The 26049-nt window shown below is 37.2% G+C and overlaps 1 protein-coding gene across 12 annotated transcripts in view; it reads left to right on the top strand.

Annotated features, from left to right (window-relative positions):
- LOC141438111 (guanine nucleotide exchange factor DBS-like) overlaps nucleotides 1-26049 on the top strand; it is a 116665-nt gene that overhangs the window by 78705 nt on the left and 11911 nt on the right. For all 12 annotated transcript variants that reach the window (XR_012452452.1, XM_074101787.1, XM_074101786.1 and 9 more), the window contains exons 12-15: nucleotides 20299-20433; nucleotides 22306-22491; nucleotides 22884-23075; nucleotides 24758-24883. Coding sequence is in view for 11 of the 12 variants with exons in the window: in XM_074101787.1 (XP_073957888.1) it covers nucleotides 20299-20433; nucleotides 22306-22491; nucleotides 22884-23075; nucleotides 24758-24883 (639 nt within the window). In the remaining variant the exon portion in view is untranslated. The remainder of the gene's footprint in view (nucleotides 1-20298; nucleotides 20434-22305; nucleotides 22492-22883; nucleotides 23076-24757; nucleotides 24884-26049) is intronic.

Below are 26049 nucleotides of genomic sequence, written 5' to 3'. Positions count from 1 at the left end.
AATTCTTGAACAATGTTTTTATTTAATTTTAGGAATCATCAATTCATTCAATCAATCAAAAAAAAATCGCAACAACGACTCCACTGCTCTTTGTTCACCCTATTGCCACCAATGATTTCAACTCTAATCATTATATTATGTCATTTAATTACTATTGGAAAATTTACAAATTCTTATGATTTAAATAATCCTTGAAACTATAAAAACATTCCTCCAGTAGTCATTTTGTTAGTTTACATTTAAACATGTTTCCCGGCAGAGTTCTTAAATTTTGTGGTAAATGATTAATAGTACATTGTGCGTAAGAAGGGGATTACTAACGAAAGTCTATTTAGAAGCCCGAAGCCCTTACGGCCCGTGATACACACAATGATTTTCATCACATTGCGAGGAAAAAAATGCAAAAAATTAAATTATTACACTTCACAGCTCAGCAAAAGCAAGACGCTAAGAAAACAACTAAATAAAATATGGCTACCCTCGAATACGGGGGGCTACTACAAAATTCGAAAATCGAAGTTCGTATCTTTCCGTCCCTCTCACTCTCGTATTAAATAATATTAGCGTCAGGAAAACGATATGAACTTCGATTTTCGAATTTCGTGATAGCCCCCATGATTGTCACTTTTTCGAGTCGTCTACTATGATATTATCTATTATAATACTAAGAACCGTGTTTAGTTTAGAATTCGAATGGTCTTACAGCCAGATTATTCCAACATGCTAAAAAAATATTTACTAAAATTATTGCAAAACAATTTGATATAAACTTAAAATATAAAAATAACGAAGTCATTTCAGACTAATGACGAACCTACTAACATTTTAAAACTAAAGTGGGAAGGAAAACTCTACGTAAATCCATAATTAATTCCCGCGGGAACAATTGAGGCCATTGTCTTTTAAAATACAGGCATGGAATAACGTCATTGACGAGCAAGTGTGATGAAAAAATTATTATACTCATATTATTTCTCTCATACATATCCTTTCGACAAGGAGGCTCGCCCAAAAGAGACATAGTACATGTGCCCGTGTCCTCCTCGGTATGACTTCGCTGCGTTTTTTAAAGTAATCAGGATGCGATTTAAAAAACAAGCTAATTTTATTTATTACTAACTATCCACCCCGGCTTCGCACGGGTGTACTTGATCTTTGGCTGGCCTAGAGTACAGCGATCGTTGCGGTGTTGTGGCAAACTTTTTCCAAACAAATTAAGCGACAAACAAACAACGAATTATTAATTTTCTCCATTATCATATTTTTCTGTATTACTTTTATGTGATAGATATACTTAGGTACAAAAATAAAGACAGAAACACAATCGACTACCGTTGAAATACATGTACAAAGGCATATTTATCTCTTTAAGGGATCTCTACCAATCAATAGCCTTTGCGTGAATGACAGAGACCTAGTTTAGTTTTTAGATGAGTTTAGTGAGGTGCCAATGTATTTATTATGTTATGTCACTTCCATTCTAACATCTGTGGTATACCTACTGCAGGTTTTTCCCAGGTCAGCACAGCACATTGCGACACAAGTTAATACGGGACGTTATGAGAAATTAAGCGCCCATCAATCATTAAACGCGACGTTAATAATATTTTGTGTCAATGGTCTGGTGGTAATGTATACTATAGGTATGTACATACTCATTTACTCTAATGAGGAAAGTTAAAAACAAACGATACCTTATACAAGTCAGTTCATTAGTTTTCCTTAAATGAAGCCAGACGAACACTTAGTTAAATATGTTGTCGTATAATATATTTAAAAAATATCATGAGTGCATATAAATACATCGCAATCTTTATTCATGATAGTGGACTTCCGTGAAATAATGTATGCTTTTGTGTTTGTGAATTAGTGAGTTGTGTTAAAACATGTTATGATTAAACTGAACTATAAATAGTGTTACGTTTCCTTTTAGCTGAGTTGAAGTTCTAGGAACGCGGAATAGGCCTTCGGAGTTGGACAAACAATGGTATCTTTAGCGGCGAAGGTGCTAACAGCGTGTTTGCCTTTCAAACAGTAGCCGTTAGCACATTACTAATTCCTCGATAACAGCCTACCGGTGTTTTATTTACTGCGCCTTTTGCACTAATGTTTGAAATTGTGACACTTTCTTTGAGCAACGTTTAAGGTGTGTCTCTATCGACTAAAGGAATCGACAAATCATATTACTTAGTTAAAGTCCACATTTCGCGTATATGTTTCGCGTATGTGTTTTCTGTATCGCTTACTATTTCTGATGTACAATAAAGTGACTTTGTATTGTATTGTATTGTATATATATATCTTTTTAATATCCTATGACCAGATCTATACCGTGGCTTCGCATCCGTGAAATAACTAAAATTGGTTAGCTCTGTATCCCACGGGAATTTTGAAACATTCCTTTCTTAGGTACTGCACATCTATGATCGTCAAAGAGTATGTCTGCCTTTTTAGGCTGTGCTTTATTGTCAGTCTGTCAGAGACATTATTCTTTTTTAGGTGTGGAGATTTTTGTTTATGAATCTAAAACAATCTGCGTTTTTTAATTATACCCTAAACAGCTTCTGCCTAGGCCGGAACGATTGAGACGCCCACCGAATCACCGCTTATATCATCGGTCCATTCTCCCTTTAGCAAGATAGCCCCTTAGATTTGTCTAGTTTGTTGAAAGGACGAGTAGGCATCAGAATATTGTTTGTTCATTAAATCACCTAACAAGGTAAGAAAAATGGGCCTTGACAGACGGACAGACAAACAGACGGAAACTAAAGTAATCCTACAAGGGTTCTTATTGTCATTCAAGGCACGGAACCTTAAAAACGAAACGTACAGATCTACCTTAAGTGCTGACTGACTATAAATATCAGATTAGAATAATTAAAAACCCCCGACATTTGTCATTTCATTATTGTCATTTATTTTTATCAAACATAGCTAACAACCTCCGCAAGGAAGCACTCACTTTCACATGAACTAAACTGCGTCGAAATCGATGCATTCGTTTGAGAGCTACGATGCCACAGACAGATAGACAGACCTTGGCGTCAAACTTCAAATACTCACCCCCTGTCTGACCATCCATTGATTAAATTTATCTGACGAATAAAGGTGATGCCGTCTCTGTTTGTTTTCTTCGAATAGACGGAGACGGCATCGCATTTTATCCGTCAAATAAATTAATCAATGGGTGGTGAAACAGCCCCTAAGCGTCTAATCACAAAGTATAAACTTCTCAAATACATTCTATACACTGTGCCATGAAATTATTCCCGGATATCTCAGCTGGTTGGGCAAGTTAACTGAACAGTCCCTGTAAAACTTTTACAGGATTTTTTCAATTGAAATCGACAAATGTCTTTTTATGTTGGGATTGGGGGTTTAAATTGGTCAAAATAGACCCAAGTTGAGAGGGTGAACACCATTAACGCTATTTATATGAGAAACTTTGACTCAATCTTACTTAAAGTAGCGCAAAAGCTTCGCACAACACCTTGCCATATAGGTCGCACATCGCGCAGGTCATTGCTCTCAGCACTTAACTAGACGCGCCCCCGGCTCTGCTTGCGGTTCCACCTGTGCCATCTGCTTCCAAACCATTTGCGGTCTGCGGTGCCTTTAAAATTGACACTATTTCTTTTCGAAAGTCGCCGATACACGATGACGGGTTTTTTTAAACGAGGGTGAAAAATAACTTACAGTCTTTTGGTTCCACAACAGTTTTTAAAAGCTTTTTGCAATAAAAAAAAACTCGTCAAGATTGTTAAATTTTTTCTAATATGTATATACTAAAATAGACGAAATATAGCATAGGTTTTCTCGATGTCTTGCGCGGCAGTCAATTCCCAAATATTACGCAGCTCCGACTTTTTACATGCCTAAAAAGATAGTTTTACACATCACTTCAAAACAAGTCACTTCAATGATGATTTAAGTTTTTTTTTTAGTAACGCGCTAAAATTTTGTGTTTGATATGTTTGTTATATTGTGGTTCAATCGCGTATTAATAGTCACACGGATTTGATATAGGTACGTAGATCTACGTAGATAGATTAATCATGATCTGGACACAGGCATATATACTATACTTTTGTCCGGAAAATGATAGTTCCTGTCTTGTATCCTACATAGACGGAAGTTGTGGAAAGTCGTACCTATGACAATAAATTAACTTTTCTCAAACATGTCATGAAATATTGACGTTATGTTACAAGCAATAGGCTGAGAAGCATCGCGCTGCAGGCGCTGTGACTCGCCTGCCTGCGCGCGGTCACAATACAATACAATACAATAGTAGATTATTGTCGTGACCTGGAAATATGCAATTGCTGGCTGAGTATGAGTATTAAACGGACGAGCTTGCGAGTCCGTTTAACTAATACGAAGCCAGCAATTGCTATTCCAGCCGAGACTAATATAAAGCTTTTCTCAAAAATGGTGAATAATTCTGAAATAGAATAAACTTTTTCTCAAAATATATTATAAAATTTAATTTTATTCCAATCTTTTTCTTATGCTTTCCCGCCTTTTTTCATTAAAAATAAACTGCAGGTGTATTTTTCCACCGAAAACACCACAAGCTATTTCAGACCCAATAGAAAAAGTCCGGAGTTCCAACAAAATATCTGATACCGGCCATTACACTTGGGTGTATACGACTTGTGCCAACATTTCCATGGCCTTTTTAACTTAAAAAAAAAAGTGACTGATTGCAGGCGCGCTATTTCATTATTGTCGAGCTAGCGCACCTGCAACTTTTTAATTTTTCGCTGACCATAAACTATGCACTTCACCTTCTGATATGTAAAGAATAATGTCAACTTTTACGGCCATTTTTGAGAAAGACATGAAACGTCATCTTAGTGCTTATTGCCTGACGGTTGTAGTTCCTAGAACATCCTGCCAGTAGCAAAACCAGTCAATTAAAGAAATAGTAGCCATTAACCAGTTGCGGGGATCGTTTCAACTTTGACTATCGCGAAGGTGAAAGTTACCTTGTCAATTTCGAGTTTTCTTGAAGGGCCCGAGACGGATGCTCGTTTATATCGTCCCCTCCATCCAGGAACATGTCATGAATCATATCCATCAGTAATGTACCACTTGATATGATTCATTCGAAGTATTATCGCAGTCAGGATGATACAGGCGCGGTGTTTTAAAGCTACTAAATCACAAAGTGTAAATTTCTCAAAGGCTTGTTACATTATGCCGTCTGGCCTTTTTGGCGTGTAATACCTAGGTTAGATTACATTCATTGTACTTAAAACTTTTCAGATTTTTTTAGTTATTTCAACAAATGTTAATTTACATAGGTACCTACATCGATCGATATTCGAAATACCGAAATAGTCAAAGGTATGGACATCGTTGTGCGAATTTTAAATTGCCAAATCTTAAGCTGAAATATTCCGGATAAGTTTTCAAATACCTAAGTACTTAGTAATTAGTAGCTCGTTGCAGTAAGACTTTTACTGATGAGCGAATCATAGCGGAGAACTCATCAGTACCCACCGTAACTGCTCATAACAGATTCCGTTACAAGCTCATGTGGGCAAAACAATTTTATTCTTGACACAGTACAATGGGTAACGGAATGAATGCCACATATCGGCACCGCAACCTTCCAGGTGCATTGTTCCACGCCTACTTGATGATTGCACCTACGGAACCTAGTAATTGCCAGTGACGATACGCTAACGCACGCTGCGTGCTTCCATTTGCGAACTCATGAAAGCCATTTTGTAAACGACAAAGCATGTTAGCCGTAATTTTTGTTGTGACGAAAACATTACGGACTAAGTGGTCAGTGAAAGTTCCGGCTTTTTAAACCTTATTTACGGAATTAGCAATAGCTACTGAGACAGGATGTCCCAACGAGTCTAACAAGGTAACTGTCATTGCGCTAATTGAAATTAATTTGTCTCCACAATTATGATCACTGCTTTCATCCAAATAAAGAGGCAGAACAACTCTCACACTTGCGACAAGACATCGCATCTGCATTCGTTTCCGGATGATCATTTTTATAGAGCTGTAAATATAATTTTTGCAATAAATAACGTGATTTAAATTAAACTGGTATCGTAATTGATTTAAGCAGTTATTTATGGCTGCTAATGCCACCCTACAAAAGTAAAGTGAAGTGAATTACGCACTTTCATCGCGTTTTCGAAAAGCACTGCCTTGCCGATTTGCATGTAAAGGAAACGTTTACAGCCTGAGTCATAGCAATTACAGCCGCAAACCCGACATGAAAGACAGGTGGAAATCGTTTGGATTTACTATACGCCTTATTGAGCTCCCACTAGCTTGTAAGAGATATAGCATGACAGCAACGACCATCAAAGTAACCACGATGCCAATCAGATCCAATTACCTCAAATTGTTTACGCCTGTGAATTCGTGCTAGTAATCATAATGAAGTACATGTATCACCCACCAGATTATAATTAGTGAATTCTTTCACACTTTCCCTAATAATTTCCTGAATTACCACAAGCCTCGAACCACGAGTCTGATTTGAGTGATTTATAAATTTTATAATAAATTAATGTGAAATTTACTCGTCCGAAACGCGCTTCCAATCTACTCGTAAGGTCGTAAGCGATTTATTGGTACCAAAGCAATCAGTGTTCCAATGGGTAATTACTCATGACCCTCTCATGATTCTGATATACCTATTTAGAGAAAGTGTACCAAAGGTGCCGTCTTCGCAGGTCGCAGGTCAAACCCATTTGAGCTCGTACGCTCCACGGCCCACCGACTGTGTCGTCTGATGTAACCTCACTTCCTTACATACAAACATAACCGTAGATAATAATTCTGAATACTAATGAACGGATGCCAGAACTATTGACATTACTGAACCCGATGCTTACTCGACTGTGACAAATTGTTCTTTTGACGACATGCGAGACTGATCTAAGTGCCTAATAGCCGTTTAAAGGCTTCGAATTAAATTATTAGGTAGGTACTTCGTGTTATGATAGTATTCAGACGCTATTACGTGCCAGATATTATGCATTTGCATCAAATTTCTTTGTTGAACTGGAATCTCAGTTCGCGAAATAATCTAATTTTGAAATAGATTGACCTATCACGATGTACAGACGACATTGAGACGAGTCTCCGAACGCAGATCAGCCGGCGGTCCGATCGTTAGGAATTCGGCATTTTCGTTCATTTTGAAGGTCGTAGCAGATATTAAGAGTTAGCATGTATCAAGTTGAGTTTCTACGGCTGGCCCACTTCCCGGCTCGTTTCGGTGCGACCGGTTATTTTGATTGCTGGCGATCGCGAGCATCGAGAGTTTCGTCGCAAAACGGTACGGTCGCCGGAACGGCCGCGGCGTCATCCGGGTCACCGCAATTATTCACAACACTCCCGCTAACAGATATTAATGACGCCGCATGGAATGCTCGCATTAGTTAAGGTTTGATTCAATTATTCACGACTCAATTAACTCTCCTACGAAACCCTTTCGAAATTGACACACCTTATCCAATTTCTTAAGTTTGCATCATGTCATGTACAAGTTAGTGATTGCAGCAATGTAATTAAACGAATGTGCGTTCAAGTTGATTGCCGCTGAAGGTACCATTATTTATTACGTTATCTCCGAATATTGCCGGAACGCTGCACTCCGACTCCGACCTCATTTGACAACCCCATTTAGGTATCCACAATAATCAGTAATGCAACGCTTGCTTCATGCATTTAATGTTTAGGATGATTTAAATTCGACATGGGCACGTCGAAAAAAAATGTTATGAAAGGTTTATCGTTGTCCTCGAATGGCATTAATAACGTGTCAGCGGCAGAAATGAAGAAGTGCGACAGTGAGAGTGAAGTGAACAATGTGTACAAGTTGTCACTTATATTCGGGAGGCAGTCGATACGGAGGTCGGCTAGGACGCCGCCATCGAACATGGGCATGGTGGCTCAGATCAGAAAGCCTGGGAATGTCACGCAGAGGGCCAGACCGAGGAGCTACCAATGCGACTGGGTGCAGGTCATGGAAGAACTGTCCTGGAAGCTAAAGTCTGTAAGTGCGTGTGCTCCATTATGCACTTTATGTTTGTGCTAATCAAAAGCTAAGGTAAACTATATTTGATCAGAACCATGAAAGTGTTAGCCTCCTTGTTTCCACTGCATTTCTCTGCACCTCGTGCAGCTGGTCAAGTCCACCACCATTGTTACTAACGCTTTGCACAAATATCTAAGTAACTGCGCAGTCTGTGCTAATATTCGCGTAAAGACCTAATGCTGTTGATAACGTGATGAAAAACAGTACGGTAAACAGTTTGCCTTAAACCTCACCACTTCAATCTCGTAAATGCTAACATAACGAATCAAAAAGATTACAATTACTTGTTAGGTTGAATAAAACGTACCTTCGGTAGAACAAGGGCATAATTCTAGCTTTTTGTATTTTCAATTTTTTTGATTTTCTAACGAAGGTACAAAAAGTTGACAAGGTCATGGGCGATTGGTACTAAAATCATTCAACCCAAACCGCGAAAAATTTTAGTAATAATTCAATTCAATTCAATTCTTGAAGGTATAGCTCGATCGATACTAGGTATCGATGATTCCGCCAATGTCGAGGTTGGAAATGACACTATCCAGTGTGCGGTGGGTAATAATCTTGTCTAAGATCTTCTAGTGTCACAGAGGGTACACTGATCACTTTTGATTGTATTTAATAATGTTGATAATGTGCAATATGCTAATATTGTAATGTAACGTTAGTTTCCGCAATGTTTCGTAAATTTGACCATAAATGTGTTCAAAATGATATCCGCACATTTCCACGTTCACGTAACGAATCAAAATTCTCAGTAGTAATGGCACTTTGTAATTATAATTTGTAGATTAGATAAACATCGGTTGACGGAGTAATTACAAGCTGCGAGAGAAATAAGACATTGTTCTGGGAATGTACATGCACACACGATCACGTTTAACCAAGTGGATAAAATTACTATATGTATTACTCGTATGCTTGGTAGTTTTTAGAATATCATTAACTCCATTGTGTTATTCGTTTCAAGTGAATAATTACATTTATTGGTACTTTGGTTAAAGAAGAAAGTACAGACATTATTGTAAAAAAAAATGAACAAGAAATAGAACCGACTACAAAAAACCATGAAAATAATTTTCTACCAGTCTGAAGTCGGTGCCTCAGCACGAGCCAGCAGGAGTGAACCTATAATTGTCTACCTCACCTACAACTATACGAGTATATTAGGCTTCAATCACTCCTGCTGGCTCGTGCTGAGGCAACGACTTCAGACTGGTAGAAAATTATTTTCATGGTTTTTTATAGTCGGTTTTATTTTTTGTTATACATTTTTTTTTCACGCTTTTTAGTGTAAAAGCTCTAAGATACAATAGTTTAATGTGAACTGCTCGTCACCTTTTACGGAAAAGCGCTTTTTTCGATACAGAGACGTTCATTATTGAGGAGTCCTGGTGCTTCATCACCCGTTCCATTTCACCATATGAATTACGATGAGCATAAATTGCTTAGCAACTGTGTTAAAGTAATTGAAATTCAACCCGTGAAGTACTTGTTATTGAGTACTAACTCCGATGGTCAACTGTGGTCTTCATCATCAGTTCCACTTCACCAAATAATAATTTTCAAGACCAAATGCATGAGTTACTACTAAATATACCCAATTTACCATAGGTGTTCCTACAATATTTGAAGAGTTCCCTCGATTTCCTTAAGATACAATCATCAGATCCTGATTTGATGCTTATGGGACCTAATTGAAGCCATTCCCATACGATCGCAAAACATGTTCTTTAAATCGGTTCATAAATGACGGAGTTCTGAGCTAACAAACATTAAAAAAAATACAACCGAATTGATAACCTCCTCCTCTTTTGAAATCGGTTAAAAACCATTGCACTTGACTTTTTTTAATAATTCATGCTTAATAATAGTGCATTAGTTATATTTCTGCAGTTTTAAATGAATTTCCGATATTTCGACGCTTCATAGGTACATACCCAAAACAAGACAAGCTTTGCTTATTTTAGGATTAGATCAATGGTGTTAATTGTCCCGTTACGTTTATTTTATTTATTTATATACCTACCATGAATGAACTAAAAGAATTTCCTTGCTCACCCGCGACCTTACTATCGTAAGCTATCGTAAGGTCGCGGGTGAGCAAGGAAATTCTTTTAGTTCATTGATATGGACCTCCGCAAAGTAACGCCTGATTCAATATATTATACCTACCATCGTTATGATCACAGGCAAAGGTAAGGTGCGTCAAAATAAACGTGCTTTACTTTCAGTAGAAAATGTATCCATTGCGCTTACTAAATTTGAGCAAACTAATTTACGTAGGCGTATCTAGATAGACCTTTATATAATTTTGCATTTAAGAATTGCTTTAAACGAGGCATAACTTAGGTAAAATGTTTTTAGTCTAGTGCTTTTATCTCACGCATAAAATAAATAAATAAATGTTTTATGTAATAATTAATCTTAATATACATATACTTTGTTACAAATTGCACGCTATTGTTACACAATATTGGCGATTAACACACATTCCTACTTTCTTTACTTTACAATAATAACAGCGGAACACTTTGCATTTCATCCGATTACCGCTGATCGTCGCTTATAAAATCTTTTATTTTACTCTGTTGTGTAAAATACTTGCTTGATTTGATTACTTAACTGTTACTGGGAATACCTAACATTTGTAAACATGTAGGTATGTGTTGATGTAACAACACACACGTAAGATGTGCACACGCATGTGATCCTAACCTATCCAATAGTCTAAGATACGGTAATAGATATGTATATGTATATCCTCATCTGTTATTTTATAAATACAAAGTTAACCGATAAAATTATATCATCTGAGATGATCGATACTACGTAATCCATAGATCGGACAGTTGAATCGAAATTCCTGTATTTTACTAAATTATTAAAAATTAACAAAAATTACATAATGTTTCTCATTGATGTTGCATTAAAAATAACCGTGCAAATTTTTGTGACTTTGAGCCTGGTGGTTGTGATTTCGAGGTTTTTTCCCTATCTCGTGGGGATATTGGGATAAAAAATAAGCCTTATCTATATATGTTATCCCAGACGTCTAGCTATCTACGCACCAAATTTCATCCAAATCTGTTTAGCCGTTTTAGCGTGAAGGAGTAACAAGCGTAGGTACACACATACACACCCACACAAACTTTCACATTTATAGTATTAGTAGGAATAGGATATACCTAAACATTGTCATCATCAAATAAAAAGCCAATCATTTACGTCAGACCAATTTTGATCGTTTGTACCCCCCATGATGACAATTACAGTTATTTTCCATTTTCTTTTTGTATCACAAATTGCCACCGCTAATACCCCCACCCCCTAATCATTGATGATGGTAGCATATATTTCTATTACCGTATCCTAGACTAAGCCTACCGAACGATAAGTATAGTAAAGTGATAATTAGTTGAAATTAATAACCGTAACGACTCCATTTCACATGAGATCCTCATTGCACTTACACTCAAGACATTTTAGTAAGTAGTTAAAGGTAATTTACGTTTATAATTCTTTTACTTAGTTAGACAAAGAAAACTTACCTAAGAAACCTTAACTAAATATATCTTTATATATTATGTTACTATAAAAATAAAAAATATAAAATTATTTCTTTGGACAGGTTGGACAACAAAGAACATTTTTTTTTGTAGAGTACTAAACGTTGTTAAAACAGTAGTCGAGTAAGATAAAAATGTATTATAGTAAAATGATTACCCTTTCTTCTTTGTGACCAAAAAACAATGCGACGGGAGATAGGTGAATAGAGTTCTTTCTAAGAATAGTTCAGTTTATTAGACGGCCTGAAAGTAGAACCCAAAATGCTCTCACTCGTTTGAGAAGAACGTGGGCAAGAGATAAATATGATTTTGGGCTCTACTTTCTTGTCCCCTACTACCTATTGTATGTATAGGTTTTGCACTGTATGAAGTTACCTATGTGTGTAAACTTCTGAGTCAATGCAATCAAAAGATACAGTCATTATAAAAGGCGTTTCCGTAAAAAAAACTTAAAAGGTATGGCGGTACCTCTTATGGCACAACCAATAAGAAAAATCGGAAAATCTAAATTAAATAAATAAATATCATGGGCACTTGTCACCAATTGACCTAGTCCCAAACTAAGCAAAGCTTGTACTATGGATAGGTACTATCTTATTTTTTTATGTCACGCGACGTACATCGCTTAAACCAGCAACTATAATAATATGTAACAATAACAGCAACTTATAATGTCCGACCGAAGTTCGGCTTAACCTACCGAAGTTATTTTTGGGTTTGAACAAAGAAAGAAAATTCATATAGGTTGTTTCTCTACCAAATACTATATGACTTCCAAATAGCTGATACACAGAAAGCTCTTTTGAGTCCTCCTTTCACATTTTGCCTTATAAGCTTCCACCACTGTTTCGCGAACCAACGGTACCCCGCCCATACAGATCATCTTGATATTTATTGCGTTTGATAGAAGATAGGGTTGTTCCTGCACCGAGAGTCTCGTGAATCTAACACATTGTGATTACTGTAACGGTGGATAACGGGGCGGCCCGCTTGCCACTGCAGTTAAAATATAAGTTTACCTGCGGGTTGTTATAACTGTTCTGTTAGGTTATAATAATAACTAAGAAATATTTGGATAGGCGTTGATGAATAACAACGAATTCAATTGTTGTAGAGTCTGTCAATCGAGCCGTGTCCCTTAGAAAAGACGGCTGATAATGCGCTGAAAACAATGATTTATACTTGAACTAGCTTATGCCCGCGACTTAGTCTGCGCGGATCTAATTTATCGCGCGGTCTACCGGAGTAAAAAGTATCCTATGTTGATCCTTGGCGTTCAAACTATATCTATACCAAATTTCATCAAAATCGTTTCAGTGGGTTCGACGTGGAAGGCGGACAGACAGAGCTACTTTCGCATTTATAATATTAGTAGGGATTTATGTAGCTGTTTTTTTAACTACTGTCAATGAGGTGTTCATAAACTGAGGTAGGCTTCTAGTTTCAATGTATACCTAATAGTCTTCACATCTAAAATACTTTTGAAAATTTCGCCTTTTTCGAGGGACACGACTCGCTTGACAGACTCTACAATCATATCTGCCACAGCGGAGCGTGAAAAAATATCTAACACGTCCTGCCAGCTCTAGAAATAGAGTCGTATCAGATATTTATGCACGCTTGTTGCGTCAGATATTGGTGCTGGTGACAGTAGTCATGTTTGAGTACCGTCTGAGTTAGATATTACACCAAGATCGTTAGAGTCGTTTCCCAAGTCTCCGAAGTAAATGAATAGAATTGCTCGGGTAATAGATAATCATAAATAAATTTCAAATATTTTTTAAACAAAAATTGCAGGCGATAACTACAACTGCGACTGAATTTGTTGTTTATTTATTGCATTATACATTTCAGACATTAGGTACAGACGACACAACTGGCAATGTCGTATACCTACTTATAGTCCATTCAGGATAACATTGGACTCTAGAAGGTCACAGAAGAAGAGGTTCTAAACATTTTTTGTGAAGTCGTAATAGTGATGATGATGATGATGATGAATAAAAGAAGTAATAAATTGAAGTCATAACTTTGTGTACTTTGTAAGTAGATTAATACGTAATGTACTTACAAAATAACACAATATTACCTATACGTAATTTTCTTCATAATATTAATTCGATTTATATTTATACATAATTTAATAACTGTGTTTCGTGGACTCATCCGCACTCATTCCCTGTTTAAAAATAATCTACTCACAGTTTCTGCAATAAAGCGCAAGCTTATTTCAATTCCAAATTTCATCAAATTTCAAGGGTCATCACATTTTGATCCAAACTGGCGATTGATTAATAGCTATAAATAATGTACATACAGAATATTTCTTGAGTCAGCAATATTATAAATGTTCCGTTTCTTGCAGAATGTTCTTTACCTCTGCCTCTTTAGTTATTTTATAGCAAGACGTTACTGTTTTTAACAAAATAGGAAAAGTTTTTTATTGTATTTAAATTATTATATGAAAAAAATAGCAAAGTTAATCTCACTAATATTCATTATAATTGCGAAAGATTGTAAGTCTGTATGTTTGTTTGTTACCTACCACTTCACGTCTTCACCGCTGAACCGATTTAGGTGAAATTCGGTATACAGATAGTACAAGTCCCGGGGAAGGACATAGAATAGTTCTTATCCCGAAAAATTTCATAGTTCCCGCGGGATAGCAATAAACGATTCTATGTGAACGGAGTCACGGGCAACAGGTTATTAATGACTAATTGAAACCAATATTGACGTCTTCGATATATTAATTAGAATTAAGTTTAGACCGTATACTAAAAAAATGCAATTTGTTAAATGACTTCCTAAAGCGTGCATTATAAAGAACCTATTTTCCTTCTGTCCATTCCTATATTAAACAGACTGTAGTATGATTTCATAAATGCACGTAAAAACCATTAAAATGAGGTGTCGACAGATTAATGTACATTTAAACTAGTAATGTCGTTCAGAACTCGAAACAGAAGATCGGTTTTCTTTTTCATTCTCATATGAATCTTCAGGAAATCGAAAAAAAATCCGACAAGTTCCGAGCGATATTTACGTTCTAGTTGTAGTACCTACTGTAATTTATTTACTTATTGAAATATGTACAAATTTAAATACCTGCGTGACGTCGTAATACAACAAATGTTCTAAACAATTTACCGTAGCCGGGCTCTTTGTCGTAGATCAATTCAAAAGAATCAATTGACAAAAATGTACAGTCACACGATTCTCACAAAGTGTCTCTGTGCCCATAAAAAAAGGAAAGTTTAACAAAATAATGTCGGTATGAATAACTATGAGTAACTATCGAATCGAACCATTTATGATGTCACTTTCACGAAATAGTAACAGGGCAAGTTAAATAAAAGCATTTCATAAAATAGCTTGAAGTGAAACAAGAATACTGAATTATATTTGACAAAAAATGAGTTTAATTCTGGTTTATTGCCAGTTCATTCGTTCCTAATTTCAGTTATTTTAATGACTTCCAAATGAAAACGGCTGTTAAAATTTCCTTTTATGTATCCAAAAGGACGTTTTTAGCCGTAACAAAGATCACAGATAAGTATAAATAGTTTCTTTATAATAATAAGTATTTAAGTTAGTCTATGTATTTGGTAGTGTCTTTTAATTTTTTTAATTAGCCGTTAAAATAAATCTTCGTGATTAACCCACTAGAAGTAGGCAAAAGTTGAGTATTTTGCGAGTCCGTTTAACTAATAGCAATTGCTATTACTAATATAAAGATTCAATATTTTCACTGCAGGTGTATTTTTCTAAACAACAAGCTATTTATCTGTATAGGTACTTGTGCATGGCCTTTTTAACTTTTGTGACTGATGCGCGCTAATTAATGACCATAAACTATGCGTACGGTCATTTTTGAGAAAACAAAAGTTTATTTGGTTTTGCCTCTTGTGAGTATTAAGCTATTTTCATGGCGAATACCGATGTCCTCTATTACGACATTAAAGTTCGACAATGGCGTGGCATAATTTTAAAACTGCTATTGTAAGGCTTAAGAAAAACAAATCCTAAAGTTATGGAAATATTTTTTTTTCTGTCATTTAATCTTGGGATATCAGAAATCGTAAAATAAATGAGATTTAAGTAGACAAGGCTTTTATGCTTCACATAAAGTCTCGATCATGGACTAAGATATGTCGAGTCTTAGCGTTAAATCGGAGTTTAAATTTGCCGAAATTACGACCAAAACCGAAACTAGAAAAATCTTGTAAGTTGCATTGCATTGCGGCACTCGATAGACCACTTCAAACTCGTTGGCTTTACGGCCTCGCAATGTACTGCAACTCACACGAATTTTCTTGCAGATTTAAACTGGGCTTTACACTAACCTTCAGTAGGTTCGAGATGCTACCAGGAGCCATGTTCGCAGGTCTGTCTGCAATCATCGCATGATTCACTACGCCAGCGCAATTGAGCGTTATACGAGTATGGCCAATCAGTTCAAGTGCATACCGGGATTAATTTAAACTGAGATTTATTGTGCTCTGTAAAGGTGCGACCAAACCGCTGCTTAAAAAACGGTGACTGCACGGAATCGCAGTGACGCACCGTATGCGCACCGTTTTTATCGCATGCTCTCCACACCGCTGCTTAAAATACGGAATCGCAGTGACGTGCCGTAAACGTCAGGACTTTGCCGAACAAAAGTCTTGTCGTTTACGGCCCGTCACTGCGTTTCCGCACCGTTTGCATATATTAAGCAGCGGTTTGGAAAGCATGCAAAAAACGGTGCGCATACGGTGCGTCACTGCGATTCCGTGCCGTCACCGTATTTTAAGCAGCCGTGTGGAGAGCATGCGATATAAACGGTGCGCATACGGTGCGTCACTGCGATTCCGTGCCGTCACCGTTTTTTAAGCAGCGGTTTGGTCGCACCTTAAAGGTTGTCTGGACCGTTAGGTATGATAAACATATGCTTGCAAAGTTTCACTAAGACTACGATCTAGAGCGGGGGTTACTAACTTCATTATAGCGGACAGCACGGAAGTACAACCTAAAATCATAATTCCCTTTCGCTTGTTGGAGATAAATTTAACAAGAGAGTAACGACGAAAGATAGACTATCACAATCTACCGGTCGCATAGCAGTATCCTTACTAATATTAAACATGCGAAAGTAATTCTATCTGTTGACTCTTCACGCCTAAACCACTGAAATGATTTGAAATTTGATATGGAGATATTTTGAGACCCTGGGAAGGACATAAATAGCATAGTTTTTACCCCGGAAAAATGCTTAGTTCTCGCCGGATAGCGATAAACGAATTCTCTGCAGGTGGAGTCGCGGGAAAAAACTAGTTTCTCATATATTTTACTTTAACGATACGATAGGTATACAAAGTACAAATACCAGTACAAAAGTGATTGAATCAAGAAACGATCTTTCTTATGTTAAGAAAAAGTACATTCTGTATGCCCAGACGGTTTCAAAGAATGCTGTTTGAATCAAAGAGAGGTGATTTACATAAGGATTTTTTTCGTCGCGACAATACCTTACTATTCCCACAGAGCGGCCCGTTAGCACGTGCTCAAACGCATGTACAATCAAAACAAAAGAAATCCACAGATGTTTCTTAGAACAGATAAAAAAGAACAATAAACCGAGCTTGGACAGCCGTTTCAGAACTATGAGATCAATACCGTAGAGCTTGCATCTTAAAAATCCAAAGCAATTTAAGTCTTTTCTTACTATATATAGATTTACTTTTGTTCCCGTCAGGGGACAGTCTAAGAAGTCTCATAGAACTCTACAGGGATGCATTGGCAGGTGTGCTCTACTAACACTAAAGCAGGCACTCACACAGGCACAAGTACGTGTCTGTGGCGATGCGGCATCCATACACAACAGGCTTGCCCTTTATTACCGATGCAGTACACCCGACCGATGAGTTGCTCTACTTATTTAAAATGTCACTTATTATTTAACCTGTGGCATTTCATATCGTTATTAACCTTTGTTATTACTTGGATAAGATAATTTGGTAAGTTAAGCCCTTCGAGTTCTAGAAAGCTCCGTGTGCAGATCAGTTTTGTCACGCACATGTGTGCATACATAATTATGAGTAAAGTACTTGTTTGTGTCAAAAAACTAATAAATACCTACTCTTTGAGCAGTTCTAAATGCCTCATTAAGTTTCCATTTCAATGCGATATCTTAAGGTGATTAATAAATGCAAACTCACATTCCGGCATACATTTACGCGCCCAATTCCATTTCATAAGAAGTTAGCTTTCAAAACTGGACTAAAGTAGAGCATCCAGCCGGGCGGTTCGAGCTAAAGTGGAGGCAACAACTTTTTTTACGCTCCCAACGTATTCCCGCGCCCCTTCGTTTCCATTCCAGCCAGTTCCTTATTCTTATACTCTTATACAGCCAGCCAAGTAGCTTGTGCCATGTGCTCTGCTTTAATAAACACCGGATACTTTAAATTAAAAATAAAAATATCTTAATTACTTCCTCTGGATTTATTATTGAGTGCGCGTGTGAGTTAAATTGGTAAAGTGCAGTGATATGTTTGGAACTTAAGTTTCTTGTGCACTATGGATGCACTAAATGTTGTGGTTAAAACTAGCTATAACATTCTTAAACAGCTATCGGAACAACATAAGCCTGTAAGTTATTAGATCTATTTATAAATAATTACTTTAACTTCGTGTTTAGATTCTGTGTTTATGGTTGTTTAAATTTAGTTAATTTATTGGTGTGTTTTTTACTATCTTTTAACTGGCCTATTTAAAAGTTATAATCATAATTTCTGATCGTTATTTTTGTGTTTAATAAGGTTGTGTTTTTGAGTTTTGAACGCAGCTCTACCTATGAACGTACTTGACTAACGTAACGTTGACTTATTGATTGATGTCAAACTTTAAATATGACATAAAAATACAAAACAAGAAACGTTAATAATTCTTTGATTGCGTAAAAAATCGTAAAGTTATTGTTATTTTGAATCAATTAGAAAAATACCTTAAAGTGATAAATAGGGCCTACATTTATCAAAACAAATTCAGTATTGACACGATACAAATAAGCTTACTCTCTTACTCTTACCACCGGTACTAATTCTGTAAAGCTGTACTTGAAAATTGTGCATTTATGTGTTACCAACTACCACACATAAAAAATCTTACCGACGCACCCAAAACCTTATGGGTGTGTATGTATGTATTAAACGGTTCTCTAATTTTTCCCAAATGTGTCATATGGACGAACGTTTGCTTTTGAAACTGTGTATGTACGTCCTTCAGGATTATTATAAAACTAACTTAACCTAATTTATACTATCTATAGGGATCTACAGGATAGTCCTGAAAAATATCCTGAATAGTTTACAGTATCGGAATGAATCGTGTGGGATAAATATCTTCGCCGAAAATCCGGGATCCCGTATTAAACATGCACGGATCTTTATATGACCGTCCCCTTTTTTGGCCTTCTCAACATCTGGATCTCAAAAATTCATCCTTTTGCACTGCAACCCTTCGACCCAGTGCAGTGACCTGAAAATTACTTAACATCACAGGAAATCTGTCGGATACGTTCGTCTCCTTGATACATTTATACTATGTAGGTTTGATTTATTTACTGCAGCAGAAATTAGGATTCATTTCGCATGGACCAAAAGCATTTGTTGTTGTAAGAGGTTTTAGGAGTTTTTCCTACGCACTGTTTACATACAAAAGCATAATGCGTTATTGGAGACATTGTACAGAGCTGTTCATATTAATAAATACACTACTTTATCTTGCTTTACTTCGCTCTGCGAAGAAGTATAGTGTGGTTTTTTGATATGAGGTCAACCAATATTTATACTCTGATGTAATAAATTATTTTTGTAAATTGGACAGTTTTATTTTCATTAAAGCCGTCTTATTTAGTCATATTAATTTCCTGGCAGAATCACGCTTTATGTAAAACGATAAAGTATTTTACGGCGAGAAGGAACCCGCGGCGGCTTCTTGGGGGTTGGGGGTGACAAAACTGACGGAATACCTGACGTGTTTTTACTTGAATTGAATTCTTCCTTTTCTGGACACTATCACTTTAATTTGTGATATTTATATTGTTATATTTGTGAGATCCTATAATTTACTTTAAAGTTACTGTAGAATCAACATATTTACTAGAAAAAATAAATAAGTAAATCAATATTACTCTACCTTTATTTTTACTGTCCATAAAAAAACATTAGCACAGAATAACACAGATACAAAATTTAAACGTATAGCACGATTGCTATTATTGATTGCATTATACGGTCGGATGACGAGAACCCATCGTTTGATAGTAGAGAGTGGATTAAGCGTGAAGTGCACGAAATAACTTTAGCGGTAACCAATATGGAACCAGTTGTCAAATCCCTTAGATTTCTGATTTGAATGCTAATTTGATACTTTATATAGTAACTTGGCGCAACTCATACCAAAAGAGGAAAGACCTTTGCCCAGAAGTGGAGCACAAGAGAGGCTTATTAAAAAAAAACGCGCTGCACTCTGTCTGATAGTTTCCCGCCAAGCGTCGCAGATCCTTTGCGTTATGTTATGATGAGGGGCGCGCCGTGCCACAGACTATGCCCGGATGATAAAACGTACGTTGAAGGAGACTGTTTGATGATCTTGTTATTTTGACAGATGGAGACCTCCGGTGGGTCGGAGAGCTCGAGCGGCGAAGACGCGGAGGCGCGGGTGTCGCGCCGCGGCCACGTGCTGGCGGAGTTGCTGCAGACGGAACGCGCCTATGTCCAGGAACTGGGCTCTATACTCACCGTGAGTACTATAATCAATAGCGTAATAATGACAACTAGTTACAATAGGTGGCACGGAAGGAAGTAGAACCTAAAATCATATTTCCCTCTCATTCGTTTGAGACAAAACTTAAAAGAGAGTATGGTATTAGCTTCTACTTCCGTACCGCGCCGTTTCTATATGTCCAGACAGGGCCACTATGCGATGAGGTGTGGGGTCAGGCCTACGCGACGGTTATTATTGCAGGCCCGAGTAAAGCTCGTTCTTACAAGATTATCTTAGTGTGTGTGTGTGACACAAGCCGGACGGCACCACAGAATAGATTGACGATACTGACAGAGACTAAGGACACGTTAGTTAGCATTACGCATACAAAGCCATGTTATATGGATCATATGAATGGATAAGTTTAAAATTACTTACGTTCTTAGAATATAAAAGGTCTACTAATCTTCTACAGAGCCGCATAGTCTGTACTCTATTCATGCGTCCTTGCGACACAGTCCATTGATCAAGTTAAAGCGATATCTCCGTGCGTATTTTCCATATCGATACGCGCTCTGAAAATCAATTATGTCATTACTATGCAAGTGGAGCACGGTCTACATGTGTAGCCGATGGTGCAGGCTTGCAGGTGCATCGTCTGCGCACGCGACGCCGCGCGCAAGCCGGAACGAAATGCAAGCATTCGCCAACCGCTCGCCGTCGTGCGCTCTCGGTCGCGTGCTCCACCTTACCATGAAACATGGAAAATATAACCTACATAAAACATCCACGAACAGCTTCGGCACCTCATATTCTTGGTACTACAGAAAAAACGACAACCCGACTACCCGGAGGAAGAAAAAACTAAAACGCTCCGCGTCTGATTCTACGTTGTTCAGCGACTACGCGAACCAAATACCAATTTTTGAAAAGGAAAAGGCGTTTCGTAAGAAGTGCAAAAAATCAGCCAGTGATGTCGGCAAAATGGGACATGTCAAATACAATCCGCGGAACATCAAACCAGTGTACATGGAGCCGTTTACAGGAAACTTCTATTACGGTAAAGCGCTACCAGGATACGAGTTCTCGCAGAAAACAGAGGAGAAAATCGAATACCTTCCAGATTCTGATGCTATTACTGCATCTGAGTCCCTGACTGCTGAGTCTCTGACCACTCCTGCTCCAACGGTCGTGGACGCTCCGGATTTAGTAAAAAATCCGCTTTACGGATGCGCTGAGGCTGACGTGCAAATATCTACGCCTGAATATTTAACCGACTCTACAACTTCGAAAGATTCCCAATTGAAATCATCCAGCTGCACCGAACTAAGAAGGACAATGTGTACTAGCAAAGCATCAGAAGACATTCTATCAAACATACTCAAAGATTATAAAAGAATAATGAAAGAGTGGAATACCACTATCACCGATCACTATTCGTCTGCCTCCCATGACAAGAAAGCTTCGACGATGTGCCGGCGCAGTAACACGGACAGCTACGTCCGCAGTCTGCATTCCACTTTATCATATCGAAAACCCAGCCGATGCCACAAATCCGCAAGTAACAAGTATTATCACTACGCATATGCGCAAAACTTGAACAATAAAAGAGAAATCGGTCAAAACAAAACGCAAAGCTTAAATCGGAATCAAACTTTTGGCAATTGGTCATCCACTTTGCAGAAATTTAGGAAAAAGACCCGGTTTTGGAAAGGGGACGGTAGTTTGACCCCTTCGGAGTGCAAATGTTTGGAGGCTATTTACGAAGATTATGACAGGCGCCTTCAGGATTGGTGCGACACTGTTAGCCACTGTTCCACACTTATTGCATCGGTACTCATCTAAATGTTATGCACTGTGTGATGTCTATAGTTTGTGCAACCTCTCAATATATCTTTGGCTTTCCAGGGTTACAAGATGGAAATCGAGAAGCCAGAGAACCAGCATCTTCTGCCAGCGACTCTGGTGGGTCAAGCCGACGTACTCTTCGGCAACTTACACGAACTATTCACGTTCCACCAAGACGAATTTCTCAAAGACCTTGAAAAATCAATTTCGGCCACGGAACTTGTTGCACTCTGTTTTGTAGAAAAGGTAAGAACAATATCTGATTTAATGTTTTTTGATTGTTGAAAATTTTGTATTTTCAAAAGTTACATCATAATAACGCAAACGCACACAAACATATTTTTAACCGACTTCAAAAAAGAAGGAGGTTCTATGTTCCAATGTTTGTATTTTTTTTATGTATGTTCGCCGATTCAGTCAGTCAATTGTAGACCGATTTTCAAAATTATTTTTTTATTCGAAACTCGCTCGCTCTGGCTCGTGCTGAGGCACCGACTTAAATATTTTCAAGGAATTTGTAGTCGGTTAAATTTTTTGTTATTTTTTTATTGTTTTGGAGTCGGTTTTTTTCTAACTAGCGCACACAAAGACAAAGAATACACAGCTTTATAATACTAATAGCCGCAATTTGTCCACAGCGGGAGACATTCTTCCGGCTCTACAGTTACTACTGTCAGAACATCCCTCGGTCAGAGCGGTTGCGGGAGACACTTGTGGACACACACCTGTTTCTACAAGCCTGTCAGTTGAGGCTGGGACACAAACTGCCGCTTGCCGCGTACCTCCTGAAGCCAGTACAACGAATCACGAAGTATCAGCTATTGCTTAAAGTAAGTTTATATCAGATGATCGATTCATTTTTGTATCGGTGTGTCGTTTGGTCGAATGATTGTTTTGGTATTATTTTAATTTTATAAGTCATAAAATAAACTTTACCTGAGCCCAACCTATTAAGTACCTACCTAACACAAAAATATTCTGCGAGAGTTTAAACTGATCAAACATACATTAGGACGAAAAAAACATTCGATGAAACAAAGGGCACTGTCTTTATGGCTGATAATAACTAATCGTTAAGGTGAACGCCAGCTTAATAAGTACAAACACCAGTAATAATATAATGACTAGTAATAATATAAGGGCAGCCCTGCAGTCGGTTTCGTGTGGTATCGTCAGATGTTTATCTGATTATTGGCTGAAGACAAAAATATAGGATGATACCACACGAAACCGACTCGGCATAAACACACCTAATGAGTTGTGACCGTCATAAATATCGTTTTTGAGGGCGGCACAAACACTGAACTTCCTAAAAATATCTGCTACTTCACATAATCAAAATTACGCGACCAGCAGAAATTTGTATGAATAATACGAATGTTTGTTCTCGGGTCTTGGATGTTTAGTATGTATTTAAGTATGTATTTATCTATATAAGTATGTTTGTCCGTTGCCTGGTATCCATAAATAATACTCCATGATACAAGCTTTGCTTAGTATGGGACTACGTCAATTGATGTTGCTTTTTTTTCAAAAATATACAATCAATCTGCTACTATAAACTTTATTTGCTTGCTGTACGAATCTAACTTAAATGCAGCGATCTTACGCTTATTGCCTGCATACTATGTTTTATTTTGAAGTCTATCAAGCACTAATTTATGCATGAGCGGATACTTACATAACAAATGTATATTTGTATCTAGCATAATCGTGCCATTAAGAAGTGCCTCTTATAAGTTATGGAAAATTTCATAATGAACTAGTTTAGTGGCTGTCGACTGTGATTTAAAATTCAACCACAATAACCGCTCCACCATTTATATTATTATAACGTTAAATAATATGGCTATACTTACCTGAAGTTTTTAAATAATTTCGGGTGTACCTACTTACACCTATTTAAGCGATTTAATTTTACAAGTAAGTTTGCTTAAGTTCATAAACTATGAGAGCACCAAACATTGCTTTATAGAAGTTCAGTTTCTTTTTCGAGTGCGACTTACTAAAAGAAAAATTTAACTTCGCAATTGCAAAAATCTAGTAGCATTTATACGACTCATGTACCATCAGCCAAATATGTGGTCTACCACCCTAAAGCTGATAATCGTTTGCATGTCATAAAACAATAATGCCAATAGACGTGTCTGTCAACTTGACAGTTCGACTTTAGCGACATATTCATTTGATAGGAACTTGTTTAAAAATTGGTAGACCACTTATTTGGCTGATGGTACCTATCATCGATTCTTCTTAAACTGCCAATGTAATTTTGTAATCACTAAAAAATTATCACTGAAACCAAAAATCACAGGTTTTTCTCCCCTTTTTGCAATGACACATTACTTCTTGCCACTTTTCATAGTTCTACGTCAATGGAACGCCATAATAAAAATTTCGATTTCCTAGTGAACTTCGAAACTCTACAGACAAACAAACAACGTAATCCTGTAAGGATTACGTTTCTCATTTTCAGGTATTCATTTAATTCACTATTGGTTTTCTCTTGCAGGACCTCCTCCGGTACAGCGAATGTGGCTCGATGACCTCAAATTTACAGCAAGCGCTCGACTGTATGCTGGTAGTCGTCAAATGCGTGAACGACTCTATGCACCAAATAGCCATCACCGGCGTACCTGTAAGTTTGTGTCGTGATTTTACCCGCAATTTCTAACACAAGCAGGGCCTGATTATGAACAAGGACGATATAGGCCCTGCGTTGCCCAATATATGAGGTAAGTACTTTCGATCAACATGCAAAAAATATCAAGGTACGCTTTGCAAAAAATTTTTTTATTAAAATTGTATCTACATCACAAAGGACCTGGGACATTTTGGCTATGAGCCTCTTTTTCGTCTAGCCCTGAGGGCCTTTTTTTAATGACGTTTGTGAATATACCATTCGAATATGCTGAAAATCCGTATATTGCTGCAAAACTACCTTTGGTGAGCTTTTTTCGTCTAGGTTCTTTGCATATGCTGAAAATCCGTATATTGCTGCAAAACTACCTTTCGAATATGTTTTACCAGTTCTGCAAAAGAACTATCGCTGTACCTAATTTTCTACTTCTCCACTCGGTGCTCTACAAATTCAATATAATTTTTCTAAACTTACGAAAGGTATTTTCACAGACGCATTTCAAAAAACGGCTTTCTGATCACAAGTTGTCATTTCATAGTCGCTGCCCGCGTCATTCACTCTATATAAAACAAGAGGCAGTCGCGTTTTACATGATCACACATAGACATTATTATTTACACGTTCAATTCATTCGTGCCAGATCTTGTGAATCGACCTGTAGCTGTGCTTTAGTGGCAAATTTCTATACTGGGCTACTACATGCATACTTACCTATAACATTGATTAACATAAGGCCTTATACTCACCAAGAGCAAGCAAGGTACTGAACACTTGATGATCAGTTCTGATAACTGTGTGTTGCTATAGCACAAGAAGTATTCAGTGTAAAATAACATGAATTGAGTAAAAGGGATTATTAATTCTCTGGTAAATTGTTTGTACGAACAAACGATAAATGCACATGAGCCATTTAAATTCTTAGTTCTGTAGTTTCTCTACGCACCACTCTTCACTCTAAAGACTAAAGTACCTACGGCCTTGCATACCTTATAGAGTTAACACTTAAAATTAAGTCATTGTACCTAAATGTTATGAATACCTATTAGATATATTAATTAATTTTAATGGCTCGCCTTCGTCAAAATCTATTGATTTATAGGGGACTGTATACTCTTTTAACATTCAAAATTCATTGTTCATATGCGTACTATAACAAAAAAACT

This window comes from Choristoneura fumiferana, chromosome 18, assembly GCF_025370935.1.
Source record: "Choristoneura fumiferana chromosome 18, NRCan_CFum_1, whole genome shotgun sequence".
NCBI lineage: Eukaryota > Metazoa > Arthropoda > Insecta > Lepidoptera > Tortricidae > Choristoneura > Choristoneura fumiferana.
This window is presented reverse-complemented; position numbering and strand designations above follow the sequence as displayed.